Below are 20957 nucleotides of genomic sequence, written 5' to 3' on the forward strand. Positions count from 1 at the left end.
GTTGGGGTTTTTTTATCGGACGGAAAAAAATTTATGGTAGAATTAGGACTCGACCTAAAGTTGAGATTTTCTTAAAATATTAGGCCATAAAAATAGGCTAAAGGGAGATGATTCATGCTAACACTAACACATAAAATGTAAACTTCTCACTTGCGTCCATTCCCTCCTCGTCTTTTGTTACGCGGGTGCCTGCGTTACCATCTTCTACCATCTTCCCATTGCTCCACCTCGACGAACCTTCAAGGTTTCTCTCCTTGTCCGTCCTTCACCCCGAGACTCCGCGTACTCCTCTAGCGTCGCCCCTTCATACCGTTCGCCATTCATCGTCTCGCTCTTCTCTCCTCCCACGTATGCACACACGCGCTCGGGGAGGAACGTATCCTCTTTTGTGCCTGTCCGATGAAGTTCATGTCATCTCCGTAGTCCTTGGCGCAGTAGTCTCATCATTAAAGGTCTTTGGCTGCACGTACCCGATCTACGTTCCACAGAAACGCCTCCATGGCATTTTACAGCCACAAGGACTACTTCGCCTACTCGTCTCGGTTTCGGGTATTTCTTTATCAAACAGAAGTCGGCAATGCCAACGACAACATTCCACTGCTATAAGACGGATGGCCAGCGGTGGCACAAGACTCGAGCCTGTTCATCCTTTGACTCCGCCACGTTCCCCACCCCCGTGATGACACCGAGCGAATAGGATGCCGAAGAATGGAGCTCGCTTACAAAAACTGTCCTTAAATTCGATTCACCTGGACGAGATATCGGCGATTACCATACTGGAAGTACATCATGTTGGGAGAATGAGTTAGATTATGTATCTAACAGATGTTATGTACTCAAAGAAGAAGGACGATAGTATTTGGTTATAGTAACCATGATAGATATTACGTTGCCCTCTTGTGTAATAGCTATCACAATCAAATTGAAGTAACTATCATCAAAATGCCCACGTCATTTCTCTCTCTCTCTCTCTCTCTCTCTCTCTCTCTCTCTCTCTCTCTCTCTCTCTCTCTCTCTCTCTCTCTCTCTCTCTCTCTCTCTCTCTCTCTCTCTCTCATTCGTTGATGCTAGATAATATCAATTATATTATAATTACTCAAATAATGAATGCTTCCCGAGAAATTATTTAACGTGTTACAATTGAAATTTGAGAACATAACTACCTTTGCATTGGAAATTGTTTGGTGGCAAAAGGGTCAACCCAACTTGGGCTCGACCCAAGCGTGGCACACCTCGCCAGGCACAGGACATTTGCTTAGCAAGATGTTAGATTATATATCATACAGGCACATCCTGATCGGCAAATGTCCTATGCACACGACCTGACCATGTCGTGCCCGATTGAGCTCTCAAATTCCTACCCAAGTTAGTGGCCGTTGGATTCTAAAAAGATTCCTGACAACGGCAACTCACAAAGTAGCAATTGGGGCCAACAGGCATGTTGGCCCTGCTGATAAAGGAATTGAGGGGGTGGGACCATAGAGTACCGGGTTCGAGGTTCGATTATCATGAGCATCGCACACATGTATATAAAAGAGAGGTGTGAGACAAAAAAAAAACAGAGTAGTGATTGGGCAATTGAGAGTAGATTCAGAGGACCTTGGGCCCAAAGAGAGAGATAGTGAAAAAAAAAAACCCTCAAGGGGCTATAAAGAAAATAGAAGCAAACATACAGGCTTTTACCAGATGACCCAGCCCGACTCTGCGCACCACGGGTTTGGGCCAAGACCGGCACGTCAAGGCAACCGTGCTGTGCTCAGGCCGACCCGGCCGATTTGCCAACACCGCGGTAGACCGATGATAAAGCCCGGTGAGGGGGATCCAAACTACTTTAGTGGCGCACGACTATTAGAACCGTAAAGAGATTCATCTCTGCATATCAGCGTTCGGATCGCGAGGACCACATGTAAAAAGCAAAAGAAAAGCCAACCGAACAGGCAATCAAAAGCAGTCATGATTGGTTTTTCTCCGAGCCTACTAGTCAACGCGACCCCTTGCGCTCCCGGCAATTGGATTCGCTCTGCACCTTTCACTTCCTCACAGCTGTAACACCAAGGTTCTTCATCATCACACTTCTGCAGAGGTTTGGCCATGACGTGTCTGAAAGCGCCACGAGAGGTGTTCTCTTCTCTCTCTCTATTTCCCTATTTGGGACAGGGACTTGTCGACAAGGGTTTTGCTTCTGCGAGTTGCATTTTGCTGTTTTCACATTATTTTTGCCGTCTCGTTCCAACCTTGTGTTAAAGAAATGTTAGGAAGAATGAAAACTGATGAGGCATTTCTTCACGCGTGATTTCACTCGGAAACATTTGGTTGGACGGTGGCCGTCTCTACTTAAATGGTGTGTCGATCCGAGTTTACCTTGCGTCCGAATGAAGTTACAACTCCGCATCGAAATCAAGAGATTCGCGTGAAATTATTTCTTTACACCTAGCTCGAAGGATTGTGCCTGGTAAGAATGGACTCGAGATGCTAGGATCCCTAAAGAGTAGAGCGCCGATCTTTTTCCGACCAAGCCTGGCAAGTTATTTAATCTCGACTCGAACCCAGTAGATAGTATACCATTATGAGTTAAGGCGGGAGAACGAAATTGTCGTGTTGCCGATATGAATTTCATCCACGTAATGTTCATATGAAAAACCCACCATCAAAAGACCGATAGGAGGAAATTTAGACATGACTCTTTTAACGATTTGCAGGAAATAATGTGCAATGATGACAAAAATGGCGACATTCTTGTCCATGCCGGATTCGCAATGGACAAAGCAGATTTTTAACATGATTCTCCAATGATCGACGTGGGCAAAGGGCTTAATCATCATGGGCAAAAGTGGGGAACGGAACGGAGGTTGAAACTACCTCTCTCGAAGTGAATGATGGCACTTGAAAAAAAGGTCCTTTTGATTGCACGCATGGGTTTCATTCTTTTCTCTTCTTTTAAAGATATACATCTTATAGCTAAGTGTTGATCAAATATCAAGGGTGTATTTGTTTCACGAAAAATAAATGATCTCATATATTTTCTTAAAAATGAACTGGCAAATAATATTTTTATTATTCACGAAAATATTTAGATATAAATTATTGTTGATAATAAAAATATTTTTCATAGATATATTGTTCCAATTAATAAAAGCAATCATTTCTAAGAAAATATTTTTCAAATATACGAAGCCTAAAAAAACAATGAGAAAGTAGAAAAAAGGATGAGGAACACAACACTCGGAAAAAAACGGTGTCCCTCTCCCCCCACGTTTGCGCCCAAGTCCTACTCCACCCATGGCCGCCATCACCATTGTCCACCCAACCGCCGCCTCTTTGCCTTTTTCGGAGCTCGCTACGTCGCATCCTCACCCGCCTCCATTGCAAGCCCGTCTCCGTGTCACCACGAGCAATAACCCGCGAACAAGCCCAAGAGATTTTCTTAGTCGGTCCACCTTAACATACGTCATCCGCAAACACTTGTATATTCAATAACATCATCTCTAGAAGTGCAATATGACAACTCTTGTTTATAAGTTACATGCCCAATTTATGCTTTTTAGTTAGGGAAAATATTACAAAAAATTTCAAATTATGCCCACTGTGACGTATTTATGCTAAATTTTTTTTTTGTAATATCAAAAACCCCAAACTATGCCCAATATTAACCTAACTTTTTTTCTCATGACATAAAAAATTCCAAACTTGTACATATGTGACATATTTACCGTCCATTAAGGTTCCGCTAGATGATTTTTCAGTCAAAATAACATCATTTTTATTTCATTTAAGCCACGTAGCATCATATCAATAACATTTGCTTTCCAAGGTCAATGTAGGCAGATTTTTAACGATCTCGTTGACGGAATTTTGATGGAGAATAAATTTGTCACACGGTTAAAAATTTGAAACTTTTGATTTCATTTAAAAAAATTTAGAATAAATATATTGTAGTGAATATAGTTGAGTCTTTTAGTGGCTTTTGCCCTTTTAGTTGGGCTATTCTAAGTTCTAAGGAAACTAAAGTATCGTTCTCTCTTATAATGATAGGCATTGCTGTAATGATCTCTATTACAATGTAACCATGTCCACTCCTTAATAAATATACCCCTCAATGCATGGAATAAGTTATTAGCATTGTATTTTAGCAAAAAAAAAAAAGTTATTAGCTTTGTATTTTAGAAAAAAAATGTTATTAGTTAATGAGAAATTTCTATTAAGCGCCTACAGTAGCACTCTCTCTCTCTCCCTCAATACTAACGATCGTCACGAAGATGAAGCCACGACTACCAGCCATCACCCAACCAAGACCACCCGCTAGGTGTGCGCGTTCCCTCTCTGTGCCGGCAGTCAGCCTGGGCTCACGGCACCGGGTCAACGTCCTCGAGCCCAGGCCCGGCCCCCCTTTGGCCTTAGGCGACGCCGAAACTTGCTTCACCCGAGGCTAGGCGACAATGCTGGCGAGGTCAAACCATGGTTGTCACGAGGGTCATGACCCCCTGAGCTCTCCCTTATCCTCGACGAGGGCAGAGGACAGTGACACCGGGCTTGTCACCACCTCGGATGTTGCGAGGTCATGACCACCGAGCCAGAGCAGAGAGAGAGGACGACGACCGGTGATCTTGAGCACAACGACAGGGACGGGAGGCTCAGGCAACGAAGGGGGCGGAGCGCGACGGCGTCTGCACGGGAGTGTGGCTAGCGACCCGAGGGCGATGGCGGCCCGTCTGGATCGGTTGTGATGGAGGGGCAGGAAAGAGAGAGCGAGGACGAGTCGTATGGGATGTCTGAAGGGTAAAATTCCTAAAACCTATTGTAGTTCCTTTTTTTTGTGACTTATAAACCTACCGCAGTTTTTTTGTTTTTGTTAATACCACGAAAAATCCCAAATAGGTACGCTTGTGACAAATTTACCCAAAACTAATTTTTTCACCAACAAAAACTCTAAACTAGTACACCCGTGACAAATTTACCCCAGTTATTTTCTGTTAAATTTTATCGTCAAATTTTTTAGTTGGGTTACACATGGCAATTGACGGGTGTACCAGTTTGGGGTTTTACCCTCCCTTTGTCACAAGTGTAATAATTTGTAATTTTTCGTGATATTAATATAATTTAATGGATGATAAATATGTCATAAATACACAAATTTGGGGTTTTTAGTAGTTAAAAAATTAGTTTTGGATAAATTTGTCACAAACGTACAAGTTTGTGAGGGTTTTTGATGGTCAAAAAATTAGTTTTGGGTAAATTTATCACAGGTATACCAGTTTAGAGTTTTTCATAGTATTAACCCATTTTTTTTAGTTCAAAAATTACTTTATCGACTAAATATATCCATTTAAATTTAGAGGATCTTAACCCTTCAGATAATATTCCGACCTTGTCGATATTAAAAAATTTCATGATATGAAACATATGAAGATTCCAAATAGCCATTCACTCAGACATATTTTATCTGCGTGTACTAGATATAGTTACACGATTTTAATGGTTAATCGTATTAAAATTATTATTATGTAGTATCTATATATACAAGCGAATCATGGTGCATATATACATGACTTTGTAGATAGACTTTAAATGATATGAACGAGACGTAATTAAATTTTAACACAAAAATGCAAAAAGAAAAAGAAACTCATGCTCCATTTATTTCACTGAAAATAAATAATTTTAAAAAATATTATCTAAAAAATGATCACTTGTATCACTTACAAAAATAAATGAATGGAATATATTTTCATCATTTACGAAAATATTTAAACATAAATTGTTGTTAATAATAAAAATATTTTTTTCATTAACTAATTATTTCAAGCGATACAAACAATCATTTTTAGGAAAATATTTTTCAAATCATTAATTTTCCGCAAAACAAACGAAACCTTAAAATGTTGCAAGAAAAAAGAAAAAGAATATAAAATAAATGTAGTGTAAATTAAATAAAGAATAAAGAAACTGAGAGCATATCTTTTGAAGGCTACTTTCCTTAATAGCTCAAGCAAATAGGAAAAATTATCCAATTAGTCTTAAACTTAGGCTACGTTTGGTAGCCCGGATTTGAATTCTCTTATCGGTGTTTAGTGACATTCTTCGGACCAGATAAAATGCTAGATATGAAATCCAGCCCGGGGGCGGGATAAGATCGGATTGGATATAAAATTTAAAAATAAGTAGAAATTTAAATTTTATTTTTTTAACAGAGTGATAAAGTGATGCTTCACATATTGCTTTCGCATCACCACTCGCCCGTGGACTATCACCAAAATTACCGATCATTGTCACTTCCGACCACCGCACAATCGTCGTCACTACAATCGCCGTCACCTCCAACCATGCTAGTCATCACCGTCGGCCGGCCATCGTGTTTCGACAAGTAAGGGTGAAAAGGAGTTTAAAGATGATCGTTGTGCCAAGTTTGCATAAATCATCCTTTCACACCAGTCACATACGTCCTTCATGTCGAGCCGACCTTTCACGCATGACTCACGAGCCGGTTATTCACCTGCTCGTTGTTCTTAGCGACCATGCTCTCGAGCGTTGGGTTCCACTTGCACCGCGGTGCCGAACCTCCTCCTGTTGTCCCATCCCACACGCACACCTTCTCTGATGTTGCCTCTATTAGCAGCTTTCTTCAGTAGTGGAGTCCGACCGTGCAACCCATAGGAAGTGCCTCTCGCTCTTCACGAGATCAGTTGAGAGACGTCATGCTCTCGAGCTCGAGACATGGTCGAGAGGGTTTATGTCAAAAGGAGGAGTAAAGTCAAAAATGGGATTTTCAAAGATTTTAAAGATTTTCAAATAAGAAAAATTTTCAAAGATTTTTAATCTTATCTTTGGTTGCAGATTCTCGAATATTTTCAAAGATTGCTTTCAAAGATTCAAATCCTATCTTAGGTTGCACCAAACATATAATAGGATATTTTTACAATACGGGAATATGTGGAGGATTTCAAATCCCCTTTATTCTATCCTATCTCAATCCGAATCCGGACGACTGAACGCAGCCTTATTATACGGATACCAATTAAATTTTAAGCTTTTTGATTTTGTCAATTTAATCCCGAACCTTTGTGCGAAATTCCAATTTCTTTCCAGCCAATTTTCGCCAGAAATCGCTGATGTATTGGATTGCCATGTAGGACGGCCAATGATGACTAGACCATCACTCAACGATTTTCGAAGAAAATTGACCGGAATGGCTACATTGGAATTTCACACAAAAGTTGAAAATTAAATTGGTAAAATAAGAAAGTTTAGGACTGAATTGGCTTCCGCACAATAGGTTATATGACTAATTGGGTAATTTTTCTCGAGAAAATACTTTGTTCGTAAAGGCTAAGACGAAATCTTGACATATTGCTCTTTCTGCCCAATATCTTTGCAATGTTGTAGCCGGAAAGAAGAGGAAGTACCCTGGTCCCGCGTTACTTTGCTAATTCTATACTATTATCTAAAGGGAGCACTTCAATTTGGTGTCCCGGTTTAAAAAGAAACAACACATCCTGCAAATTATGGAAATACATTTACTAAATTAGTTATAACATTAATTACGGACATGGGACGTCCTTTTAATGAATTAGCTACGATATGACCATTTGCACAGTGTCTTTCAACCAGGGGTACAGGTCAGCAAGTCGGTTGAAAGACACTGTGCAAAGCACAAGCTGACCTGTAGGAAGCCGAGACTTCCCCTCTTGTCATTCCAGGCGCGGGAGGCTACTATACCTACCTACCTGAATATAGCTAACCGGAGTTGACGTGGTGTCTAACTTTACCACCCAATTGGCCCCCTCTGCTCCCTCCAATTGTTTTTCTTCCCTTAAGAGAAGGAATACGGAGATAACTTACATGGAAGAGCCTCCACCATACGAGGGAGTTCTTTCCCCCGTCTCTCATTGAGCCTTTTAAGGTCCTACTCAGGACCGACTTTGCTAAATCTATACTGTCATCTAAAGAGAGCGCTTAAATATGGTGTCACGGTTTAAAAAGAAACAACACATCCTGCAAATTATGGAAATACTTTTACTAAATTAATTATAACATTAATTACGGACATGGGACATCCTTCTAATGAATTAGCTATGATATGACCATTTGTGTTAGAATATTTTATTAAAATATCATATAAAAAGTCCGAAATTTGGTCACTATTTGTACTATCTAATAAAGGTTAAAAAAAATTATGTTTATTCATAAGGATACGATATGATATTATGAAACCTTCTTTTTTATAATGGACTTTTTTAAATCATCAATTGATAAATGGAAACATGCGAGATGAGCTAAACCCCAAACTAGTACACCTTTGATAAATTTACCCTTCGTTAGTTTCCGTTAAATTTTACAGTCAAATTGCTGTGTTGGATGACACGTGGCAGTTGACGGGTATACCAAATTAGGGTTTTACCACTCCATTTGTCACAAATTTACCTATTTGTGCTTTTCGTGTTATTATAGCAATTTAACTGAGAGTAAATTTGCCACAAGTATACTAATTTGAGATTTTTTGTGGTCAAAAAATTAGTTTGAGTAAATTTATTACAGGTGTACCAGTTTGGAGTTTTTGATTATCAAAAAAATTAATTTTGAATAAATTTATCACAAGTTTATCAGTTTGGGGTTTTTCGTAATATTAACCCTTTCTTTTAATATAATTTACAACTTAAAAAGTCATTTCATGCTAATTACTAAATAATTGAGTTTTTGATTCGGCAAAAACCAAACCGACGCCATTTGGGCAAAAACAATCTTTTAATTAGGGCAAAGTCTTCCACGTAGATCTAGAAAATCAAGGTTCAAATCTATTCAACCTAAGCCAAAAATGATATCCTCCGAGGCTTGACCTGCCTAGCCATTTACACCCACGAAGCTTCGTGGCGAGTCAAGCAAGCATGCACCGACATCATGCGTGATTTCTATAAGCAAGCTCCAATAGGTACATCAGATTCAGTATTCGAATCACATTGTTTCCCACTTAGAGTAACCTTGGGGAGATGCTCCCCAACCTATAGCCGTAGCCACACCCGGCGGATGTGGCTAAGCCTAAAGATTCGAATATCTGTCGTTATAAAAGAAAAGGGCAAAAGCCACAAAAACCCTAAATCATGCTCCCTATGACATATTTACCTTATACTTTTTTTTGTGATACAAAAAATCTCAAATTTATACCTATGTGACACATTTACCATCCTTCAATGTTTTGTCAATGAGAACGGCCAAAAATATATTTACATAGACATCAGAAAAGCAAACAATGTTGACACGAAGTGAAATAAAAACGACGTTATTTTGACTAAAAAATCATATATCAGAACATTGATGGAGATTAAATGTGTCACGTAGGTACAAGTTTAGGGTAAATGTGTCACAGTTTGTATAATTTGGGATTTTTTATGTCACAAAAATAGTTCGGGTACTTGTATTATAGTGGCCATAATTTAGGATTTTTTGTGACATAAGGAAGAAACATTGATATTTCATTCCAATAAAGTTAGAGATGCTTCGAGGAGATTCATTAACGGGTCCCGACTGTAGTGTATCTACAGAGTTGCCATTCGGCTCTCATGCACATGGCGGTTTGACCCAGATTTTGACCGGACAATTCAAACGGAGAGACGTTTGAATCGGCCGCATGCGAGCGAGAGAGGGCCAGGCCAGATGCGGACGAGCCCTCCCGTACGCAATCACGTGTCAGCCACTATCGCCATCGCCGTCGTCGGTCGTCTCCTCCTCACCGCCTTCGGACCGTCCACTTTATCTGCTGGAACGGGCAGTCCTGTTGTTTCTGCAGCAGCAAGGAGTCACGTCTCGATCATGGGGGCTTCTGCCGCTGCTTTTTCATCCCCCAAAACGAGAAAAGTCCAGAATCGTCGTCAGCGGCGGGCGTGACTTGTCATTGACCACCATGATGCACACTACAAAGGAGACGGTTCCACGAGGTAATGCTGGGCGGCTACAACACGACATCCCCAATTTGACCCCAATTCGACAGTTCTGACTTTGGGAACGCGCAACAGAAGCATGGGATTGTTACTAGAGATCTGCGAATAACGATGAATTGGCCGGCAAATTGGGTAAGCATGAGATATCATGGCTTACGTGACTCGCGGGACTGATATTTCTGGATTGACGTGATTGATTGGGTGTGGTTGAATACCTATTTAAATCCCATCAATTGCATAAGAAATGTTATGGATAGGGCCACATGCACCGACCGAAGATTTGGATATGACCAATTTATAGGGCTTGCAGGATTGTTTATGTGGATTTTTCATGCTTATTTTACCTGAATTGTAAAGAAAAGGTTCGCGTGACCCTGCCTGCATGCATGTAGAAAGATGTAAGATCCACGGAGGAAAGCAACTCCACAAATGATGGATACAATGATGGACGACAACCTCAAAGCGTTAACTGCATTTCATCTCGCGTTATCGCAGCGTACTTTGTTCACGGATTGTTAAGTCGCTAATTTTACGAGATAACAATTAATAGTATGATGGGTTTAACGGGTTTGAACGAATTGATTTGTCCATTTAGCGCGATGCCTATTGTTGGCAAGTACCAAGTTATATTCGTCAGAGTTTATAATAGAGCATAGACATTTTCTTCAATATACATTATCCAAGCTAAAAATTTATGAAGATGTATGAATAGTGCCTTGTATGGATCTATAAGTGCTTGATAATATTTAATTATGCATAGGACACGGAAGTTCCGTGTTGCCGATAAATTACTCGGATAGCGAAAGAGAATATTCAATTGCTTTTTGACGAGTAGCTTTTTAAAGCACGTAATGATATAAGAATGGCATCAGGATGAACTCATAGAATAGACATAGCAAAGCCAAAAGAAAAAAAGGGTACGGACCAAAAGTTCAGTTTATTAGTACTAGAGAATGTTTGGATCAGAAATTGATTCTATAGTACTGGAAAAATTTTGAACCAAAAGTTAGTCTATTAGTATTCGGAAAAGTTTGGATTAAAATTTTGTCTATTAATATTTCGGAAAGTTTGCACCAAAAGTTGAGTCTATTAGTACCCTGGAATGTTTGGATAAAAAAAATGTCCGGATCAAAGATTGATCAAAGCAAAAGTTGCCATCGGTGCGTGAGTAAAATTGGCAAGGAACTCCCCCGGTTTGCACTAACCAAAGGGTAAAATCTAACTAGCGCTTATAAAAACTTCGGCCGAATATACAATCCAGTTTAGAAAGGCACGATTAAGTCATAAATGCTTTAAAAGCCGTGCTATCAATTATAATTTATTGATGTGGCACGTTGGAAATTAGATGTGGATTTTCTTAATAGTTTTGGTATATTGGCACCGACATGACGCAGATGTGGTGCCGCATCACGATTGAAGAGAAAATCTAAAGAAATCAAAATGCTCCTTGGAAATTAGTCGAAAAATGCCAAAATTGAAAATCAAAAGAAAAAAAAACAGGGAGATAAAGAGAGCACCAGAAGTAGGTGGGGTTTGGCAATGGCCCCAATGTGGCTCTGTCTTTACTTCGATTTTCTTGATTTTACTTTTTTTGATTTTTTGTGTCTTTTTTTATATTCTACATATTTTAAAAAAATAGTTAGTACCACAAAAAATTTCAAATTGGTATACTTATATCAAATTCACTCCATATTAATTTTTTAACCACCAAAAGCCCCAAATTGGTACATCTGTGACAAATTTACCTTCCGTTAGTTTCCGTTAAATTTTACAGTCAAATTGCTGAGTTTGAGAACACGTAACAGTTGACGGGTGTACCACTTGAGGTTTTTGATGGTCAAAAAATTAGTTTGAGGTAAATTTGGTATAAGTGTACCAGTTAGGAGTTTTTGGTGGTCAAAAATTAGTTTGAAGTAAATTTATCACAAATATACTAATTTGAGGTTTTTCGTGATATTAACAAAAAAAAAATTGGTCTATTGGCACCACATCAATAGAACACATTCTTAAAAATTATTAAAATGACACGTCGGATTATAGCGTGTCAAATCGACAAGTTTGCCTGTGGTTGTCTGTATTACTTTTTTTTTTTTTGGTTGAAATTGTCTGTCTGACTTGACTGCACCGGATTTGAAGGGTTGAAAACTTGATTGTATTTTTTCAAACATTTAGAAATTGATTGAACATTGGGTCAAGCGAGTAGAAATATTAATTTGATTCTTTCTTTTGAAAATAATAAAATTTGACAAATCTTATATATTACGTAACATTCCAATTACCAATACCCAAAAAGGAAAGGAAGAAAGAAAGAAAGAAACAAATAAGTAACCCACCATAAAATCTCATTCTATGGTGAAAGAAGTGAAGGTATTCGCTTAAATTCCTACTAGTCAAGTTAAAATATTTATAGAAAAGGGTAAAAGAGGAAAAGAAAAAAGCTAACTAATTTCAGCGTAGATTTAATAATTTTACTAATTAAAGTTGTCATATATTGAACAACTGTTGCCCAATCGAAGGAATTTATTCTCCTTTAATTCAATGTCATAACGGGAAATACAAAATAATAGTAGGAAAAATCTTTGTGCAAAACAATTACGAATAATCATGTAGTTAATAAGGAATCTATCAATAGGAAAAATACATTTACGAAATTAAAGTGAAATTACAAAATTACCACCGTTGCCACTATTTAATTTTGATCATCGTACTTCATCTTGCTACAGATTTGGTCTCCAAGCTAATCTTCAATCAGGATGTCCGGGACAAAGTCTATGATTCATCCAAATGTCGTCGGAAAACACCGATTGAGCACTAAGAGTTGGAGATTAACACATTGTGCTAACGCGAAACGAGAAAATTGAGAGAAGAAATTACTAAAAGCAGTCTTTATACTATTGTCCGTGTTCAATTTTGCTCTCCATACTTTATTTTGGGATAGATCTACAAAAATGTCGGGGGAAATTATTTAACCAATCCTAAACGTATGTCAGTTCAATAATAAATTTTCCAATTTTGCCAATTTAATCCCAAATCTTTGTATCAAATTTCAATGTAATCATTTCGACCAATACTCGTTGAAAATTGCTGACCGATGATGATTAAACCGTCTTGCCAGCTATCCGGAAGGATTCCATTGGAATTTTGTGCAAAGGTTTAGGACTAAATTGACAAAATTGAAAAGTTTAGAACTAAATTGACATCCGTACAATATGTTTTATGACTAATTGGGTAATTTTTCGAAAATGTGCATAGTTTTTTTATTAAGCACTAGAGATCAATATATAGTGTCACAAGGAATAAAACAATAGGAAAATAGATGAACTAATATTCCGTTTGTTTCGTAAAAAATAAATTATTTAAGAATATTTTCCTTAAAAATAATCGATTGTATCTCTTACAAAAACGAATGAACAAAAATATATCATCGTTCACAAAAATGTTTAGACAAAAGTTGTTGATTATGAAAACATTTTTTACAAGCTAATTATTTTAAGCGTTGCAAAATATTAATTTTAGGAAAATATTTTTTAAATTATTTATTTTTCGTCAAATAAACGAAGCGTATGTCTTGTCTTTAAACAATTCAGCAAGGTGCACATGAACCGGATGCCCCAAAAGCAATCCTCAAGTGTTGCCTATTTAGGGAGAACTACCATTAGATCATCAAATTTTTACATCGACAATGCGGGGCTGTATGTTAATCTTGAGCGCGAAGTCCATATAGATATTTTTTGGAATTGGCCTAGAAAAATTACGAATTTCATTGTAAAATCATGACCGAAGATTACAACTAATAAAAACATGACTAATAGTAATAATTAATCATTTTAATTGAGAAAATTAGATTATATACAATAGATTGTAATTAATTGATAATACGACTAATTGAATAACGAACACATCTACACATTATACTCATTAGCAATTCAATTTCCTTGCACATATTTTAACATACTAAAATTGTGAAAGTACACACAGCCCTCCTCTACCTTCGGCTAGACATGGCCACGTGCCGGTTTCGGGTTGGAATCGGCCCGGGTCAAACCCCGGACCGGCCCGTTGACCAGGCCCGCAGTTCGGAACCGGAACCGGCCCAGTTCCAATTCCAAAAAAAAAAAAACTACAGCAGCGTGTTCTTGTATTTGATAATTCATTATTTTTTTATTTCATAATTTATTCTTTTAATTTTTACCGGCCGGTTCTGAACCGGCCCGGAACCGCCGGTTCCGGTTCATACATGGCCATGAGCCTGAACCGGCCGGTTTCGAACCGTGGCCATATCTACCTTCGGCAGTAGTACATTTTTGTACCCGAACTTTCAACCGTTATGCAATTCTCATGAACTTTCATTTCATTACAGCGGTTGATTCTTAGTATTTTTTTCCTGTTAACATATATAACGAACTTGAGTTTTAAGGGTTAAAGTATATTTTCGTTTAGTTTTTGAAGAAAATTCTTTCTTTTACCCTTAATTGCTATAATAAGTAGAAAAATATACATAAAAGGTAGAAAGTTAATTACCTCAAATTTAAACAATAGAAATTTGATAAATATAGCCACTTTAATAGAACTCAATAAGATATTTTGTGAAAAAAATGAACACAAATTAAATAAAAAGGGAAAAGGCCTCAACCAAAAAAGTTCAGATGACAAGAAATAAATACTTGTTAGGGATATTTAAAGGGTTAATTAACGTCCTCAACTCATAAAAGGATATATAAAATTATAAACAATTATAAAAGGAGATTTTTTCTTCAACTCATAAAAGAAAAGGATTAACCAATAAATCCAAGATGATATTTTTAACAATTTGATTTTTTTCATTTATTAACCATTTAAAAATACATAATCAGTATCCAACTTTTGCAAGAAGCATTTTTATAATTTACTTAATTGTATATCTTTTTTTCTCGAAATACCTTATTAGTTCTATTGATATATTCATCAAATTCTAGCAATTTTCATTTTTCAATAAATATGTTCATCGATCTTTTATTTTTCTATTCTAGAAGAAAAAATTCTCTATTTTTATTTTTTTATAGAAAAAAGGACAAAACAGAGATTTTCTTAAAAATAATGAGATGAAAATAAAATTTTATTTATTAAAAGTTACGTGCACGTACCAATGGAAAATATATCAAATGATTAATGGTTGTAATAAATAATATTCAAGAGTGTAATGAAAGTTTAAAGGTAAACGTGCACCACTCTCAAATTTCGGTAGAGTATATATAAGTAATGAAAGTAGAACGTAAGTCAAATTTAGTAGAAAATTTTCAGTCAATTACATTTCGACAACATTTTCTTTCACAACCAGGGGTGTGCAAAATGGACAGCCCAGACCGGACCGGACCGGACCGGCCGGTTTGGTCCGGTTCTCGGGAATATCGATCTAGTTCCCAGTTCTCGATTTCTAAAAGTGAAACCGGTATCCAGGCTGTCTGGTTCCTAGTTCCAAGGGGGAACTGAACCGGATAGGACCGATTGGATCGGACCGACTATATATATTTTGATTTTTTAGAAAAAAATTAGTAAAATGTGAACTAAACCCTAAGTAAACTTCATTGACATAAATTCATTGACAAAAATTAATAAAATGTGAACTAAACCCAAAGTTAACTTCATTGACAAAAATTTAGTAAAATGTGAACTAAAACCCTAAGTATTTGATCAAAAACAATAAATCTTAAGTGATTGGTTCTATTGGACCAGAACCGGAACCATCAGTCCGATCCATTTCCCGGTCCTAGGACCCGGTCCGATCCCCAGTTCTCAATTTTGGGAACCGGGAACCGATATCCTCTATTCATAACCAAGCACAAGATTCTATTACATTCCCACAAATTACTAAACAAAATTTCAAAAAATATTACCCTATTCATCGTCATTCCACTAATTCTCTCAATTTATCAGAGAAAGTTATTAAAACTCATCACTTCATATCTTTTTTCATTCCATTCTTTGAATTCGTCTCATCCCGTCGAACCGAGAGGATCCCGAAATTTTGTCGGGTCGGTTCGAGATTACACCCCGGAGTCTCCATATACCCAATCTCGGGAATAGTAGTGTCTCAAACAAATCGCAAAAAATAGAATTTCGCGAAAAGATGGCAGGAAAAACAGCGCGCAAAAAGACAAGCACCGCCGAGACCGGCTCGCCCCGACAACTGTAGATCGGGCGCGGCCTCGCCTTCACACGTGGACGGTGGGGATTGCGAGCGCGACCGCCAGCAGCAACAGCAGCAGCAGCAGCAGCCAAAATGAGGAGAGGACTTGGGGATGAGGTTTTCCCGGCTAACCATGGTTAAGCCACCCTGATTCTTTAAAGCTGGGAACCTCTTAACCATGGTTAACTCCCTGGCCGCTTCCCATTTTCCAGTTTTCTTCCTCTTACAAACAAAAAGCAAAAGAGCTTTTTGACAATCCATGAATCGAATCTCTCTCCTCTCCCTTTCTCTTTCTCTCTCTACGGTTTGTCTTCTTCCTCCTCCGCCAGCATCGCCGCCGCCGCCGCCGTCGGAGACCAGCGTTCCTCCGGTCGAGGTTCGGTCATTGGCCCTCCCCTCTGGAGCTCCGCCATTTTCGCTCCCTCTCGGGTGAGCTCGAGCTGAATGCGAGTGCCGGAAGTCGCCTCGGAGCTCTTTCTTTGGATGATCCTTGCGCCGGGAAGTGCTGTTTGTCTTGTTGTTCTTCGGCATTTTTCGATGGTGTTGTCGGAGCTTTAGGACCGAGTCAAGCGTCCAAGACCCATCTTCGGTTCAGCTCAATATAGTCGAAGAACGCGGGGATTGGGTTTGGCGAGCTCGCGAGGAGTAGCCATTGACGGTGGAGATGCCAAATCCGTCTTCGCAGGAGGTTTCTTCCCGCGACCCAGCGGCGCCGCCGGCAGAACAGCCGGCGAAGAAGAAGCGTAATCTTCCGGGGATGCCAGGTATGATTGGTCCAAGCTAAGCTGCGGCATGATTCGCACAAAAACCCTAAATTGCCGCTCTGAAATTTCTCTCTCTCTCTCTCTCTCTCTCTCTCTCTGGCAGATCCTGAGGCGGAGGTGATAGCTCTGTCGCCGAAGACGCTGATGGCGACGAATCGGTTCGTGTGCGAGATCTGCAACAAGGGGTTCCAGCGGGACCAGAACCTGCAGCTCCACCGGCGGGGCCACAACCTGCCTTGGAGGCTTCGCCAGCGGGACGCCAATGCGGAACCGCCGCGGAAGAAGGTGTACGTGTGCCCTGAGCCGGCCTGCGTCCACCACAGCCCCGCCAGGGCCCTCGGCGACCTCACCGGGATCAAGAAGCACTTCTGCCGGAAGCACGGCGAGAAGAAGTGGAAGTGCGAGCGGTGCGCCAAGAAGTACGCCGTCCAGTCCGACTGGAAGGCCCACATGAGGACCTGCGGCACCCGCGAGTACAAGTGCGACTGCGGGATGCTGTTCTCTCGGTATTACCTTGTTGGTTCTCCAGAACGAAGACGGGTCGATGACTCGATACGAGCTTCAAGAGTTTTCATCTTCCTGTTTTCTGGTTTGCAGGAGGGATAGTTTCGTGACGCACAGAGCCTTCTGCGACGCATTGGCGGAGGAGAGCTCGAGAGCCCAGAATAACAACAATCCGGCGCAAGACGAGCAGAATGCGAGGAGCTCCGGGTCTGCCGCCGCCGCCGCCGCCGCCGCCGCCGCCTCGTCGCCTCCGCCCCCGCCGCTTACGCCGTCGACCACGGTGGTGTCTCCGGTCCTCTCCCTTCAAAGTTCAGGTGAAATGCTTTATCTTTTATCCGAAATAGCCAGGCTTGGCGTGCAAGATATGCGTGTAGTTTAGCGGGGGGTCAAAGGGGAAATGTTTAAATAATGTGGCGTATCATGGTTTTACTCAGATGTCGTGGTCTAAGATAGACGCTAATGAGCCCCCATTTGCTTAGCTCGACGATTCGGTCGGAGCGTTTTATTATAAAGATTCATGCTTTGTCCGTTCTTGAGGTCGCGCTCTCTTTGTCCGCTGCGAGGCCGGTAACACAGGCGCGGAGGAGACAGACAGACTGTTGCTAGGGGAGAGAGAGAGAGTGAGATTTTTAATGGGTTTGGATCGGTGGTTCTTGCTCAGTTGACCATGGAGATTGAGAGAATCCATTGGGCAAGCAAAAGGGAAAAGGGGGTGGGTGATTGTTCATTATGGTGGGATGAGAAAGGACGCCATTATTGCTGCTCCTTTAAAGCTTTGAGAATGTGGGAAAAGGCTCCTGTGAAGTTCGTTCCAGCTAGGACTCGGGGAAAGCTTTTGCGATCCCAAAAGGGTCTCTCTTTCTTCACCGTTCTCTTTTCGCACTCTCGTTTTGGGATCGCGCGATTATCTTTGCTGGATCTGCTTTTCGCTTTCCATGTCCCCTTTTTTAAAATTCGTGCTTTTCTCTTCTTTCGTGGGTTGCAGATTTGCCTGAAAATGCAATTGAGCTTGTGCCGTCTGCTCCTGCTCGGGCGTCGTCGTCTTCTCTGGCTGCCGCCACCATCGTCGCAGCTGCCACTGCCACCGCTACTGCTGGCCCGGACAACAGTGCCGTCACCTGCAGCAACACTGCCTTCACCTGCATATTTCCAGCATCGGTTCCGCCACGGCCACAGGCCTTGCCTTCTTCGCTCTCCAATGTGGTCTGCACGGTGGTGCCCCCGTCGCCCTCTGCTACCGAACCGGCCTCGCTTTCTCTCTTCCTCTCCAGCACTGCCTCGTCCCTTTTCTCGAGGCCCGATCAGAACCAGCAGCGCCTCTACGCCCTGCCTTCGCAGCCCTCCCCAGCCATGTCTGCCACGGCCTTGCTTCAAAAGGCCGCTCAAATGGGCGCAGCAGCCACCAACGCGTCGCTACTTCGTGGGCTTGGCTTAGCCATTTCCTCACCTCCTGCATCTTCTAGCCACGAGGCAACTCCGGTGACCGCTGGCGATGGCTCCACCCGGTGGAGCAGCCAGGGGAAGGTGGAGAGCTCCTTGGAAGCGGCCGGGCTGGGGCTGGGCCTTCCGTCTCAGCCAGCGCTGTTCGGCAACAGGCCCATGACAGTGGATTTTCTGGGACTGGGAATGGGTCCTGCCGGGGGCCGCGCAGGCGGGCTATCAGCTCTGCTCACTTCGATTGACAGCGGGCTGTCGTTGGACCGTGGATTCAGCAGCGGTGGAGTGCCTGGTGTTTTGTATGGCGGAGGAGGAGGAGGAGGAGGAGGAGGGAGAGGGCAGGTGGATGAATTCAGTCGAGGTTCTTGGGAGGAGTTTCCGGAGTCGAAGCCCGATAAGCCAAAGGGGCCTAACGGGCCTCCTCACTATCTCTAGTGACTGTCCAAGTGAACTCCCCGGGCACTTTTTGGTCCTGGCCTCTTGGGGGAGTTCACTATCAAAGCTTGGGACTGCTTTTGTGTAATAACAACAGTATAGGTGTGATTTATTGTACGAATGTATATCGTTCAATTTATCCAGGTGTTATGTTTTTTTGCTCTTTTTTAGCCAATCTAATATAGTTCTTGCTTCTTAATAACCCTACATGGGTTCTAGTCCTCTTTCAAATCCCGGCGACTCAAATGCATTTTGTATTTTGAATCCACGCACCCATTTTTGACCAGACAGGAAGCTTCACTTTAGCTTCCCTAGAAATAAATTTACCACATTTCCTGGAGCCAACAGCCACAAACCCAATAATCTAATGCAAGCGCTTCATTTAGTAGTTGCGATAGGAACGAGGGGCTTCTATCTTATCTATGGCAATACATAAGCAAGCAATGAGGGTGCGTGTGGTTGAAGGTTATAGCCACGTTGTTAAGGATGTTGCAATTGGAGTTAAGATTTTTATATAGGAATATAATAGCAAGCAACGAGCGACGTGCTTTGGACAAACTAATTTTAAAAAATTTATTCGCTATTTTGGCGCATGCTTTTCAAAGGATATAATCTAATAGGAAGTTATATGAATTAGCAAAGCAATAAAGCATGGTGCGATCGGTTCTGCTCTCTGGGTAGCACCGCAATATGACATTGTTCGTGATGGTCCTTTTGTCTAAATGGCTTCGATTAAGTTGAAGGGTCCTTGGCTCTATTTAATCAGCAAGAGGCACCAGCGACGACAAACTCTTTTCGAAACAATTATGTGCAGACTAAATGTTCTTTTTGTTGCCGCAAGAACAGAAGGTACGAGACAAAAGCACTCCGTAGTAGAATACAGACAAAAACACACTGCTCTTCTTTGCTTTTTCAGCTTTCTGCTGTTCTTTGCTTTCTCATTTCTAAACCATGTCCGTTTCACCCTTAGTCTCTAAATTGCTCTACAGGTTTGGCTTTCGGATGTCTTAAGTATGTCATGCCATGCGTTCACTTGCTGATGTTAGGAAGTCTAATTATGGATGTAGTAGTAGAAGGCAGGAATGGACTGAATTCACACGCACGTTGATACATTTGAAATGCCTTCCTTCTGTAATAGAGTTTGTTTTTGTGCAAGAACCGCAGTTAACGTAGCTATTAGTGAATTTAAAGCTCAGTAAAGTTGATAGAGACCTAAGACTAACTGGGATCGATACCTATACTACATCTTCTGCAATTCTTTTTCAGCCAGAGATTCACTTCCTGAGCTCACAATTTTCTGTAATGTGCATTCGCTCTTTCAAGTTTGTGTATATCCAGTGTGAACCAATGGTTGTTAATTGTGTAATTGATAATAATCAAACATGGTATTGGTACTATTTCTGCCTCGGCAGTATCAGAAATATCAGGTAAATCGTATGCTGTACTTTGAGAAACTGAGATTTGCATGCATCTCTTTGTGTCTCATTGGTGTTTTAGCACAACTTTCTGTTCTCCCTTGCCATTTTTTATGAATTGTCTGTTTGCATATTTGTTATTATTCTGCAGAATTATCATGGTAACTGTATGGTTTGCAGGTGATACTAGTTCAAGAACAACTGTCGAAGAACAGGATAATTATTGATATTGACAAGAAGGGGAAGTGAGTTTTCTTTACTGTCAGAATTTTGCTATTATATTTACTTAAATAAGGCCTCATAGATT

The 20957-nt window shown here is 40.6% G+C and overlaps 1 protein-coding gene across 1 annotated transcript; it reads left to right on the forward strand.

Annotated features, from left to right (window-relative positions):
• Positions 1–16334: 16334 nt before the first annotated feature.
• On the forward strand, positions 16335–19398 carry LOC115670662 (zinc finger protein ENHYDROUS-like). The gene is made up of 4 exons (XM_030591982.2): positions 16335–16859; positions 16963–17365; positions 17457–17677; positions 18349–19398. Exons 1-4 carry the CDS (start codon positions 16760–16762, stop codon positions 19233–19235), a joined length of 1611 nt encoding a protein of 536 aa, XP_030447842.1. The 5' UTR covers positions 16335–16759; the 3' UTR covers positions 19236–19398.
• Positions 19399–20957: the final 1559 nt, after the last annotated feature.

The sequence above is a fragment of the Syzygium oleosum genome, unplaced genomic scaffold, assembly GCF_021117445.2.
Source record: "Syzygium oleosum isolate NSW1041296 unplaced genomic scaffold, Sole_v2.1 Sole_v2.05, whole genome shotgun sequence".
In the NCBI taxonomy this organism is placed as follows: domain Eukaryota; kingdom Viridiplantae; phylum Streptophyta; class Magnoliopsida; order Myrtales; family Myrtaceae; genus Syzygium; species Syzygium oleosum.

Excerpts from the sequence above, each read along its gene's own strand:
- LOC115670662 (XM_030591982.2), top strand. The coding sequence starts at position 16,760 with ATGCCAAATCCGTCTTCGCAGGAGGTTTCTTCCCGCGACCCAGCGGCG. Across the intron at positions 16,860-16,962 it reads TAATCTTCCGGGGATGCCAG|ATCCTGAGGCGGAGGTGATA; the intron begins GTATGATTGGTC and ends TCTCTCTGGCAG. Across the intron at positions 17,366-17,456 it reads TGCGGGATGCTGTTCTCTCG|GAGGGATAGTTTCGTGACGC; the intron begins GTATTACCTTGT and ends TCTGGTTTGCAG.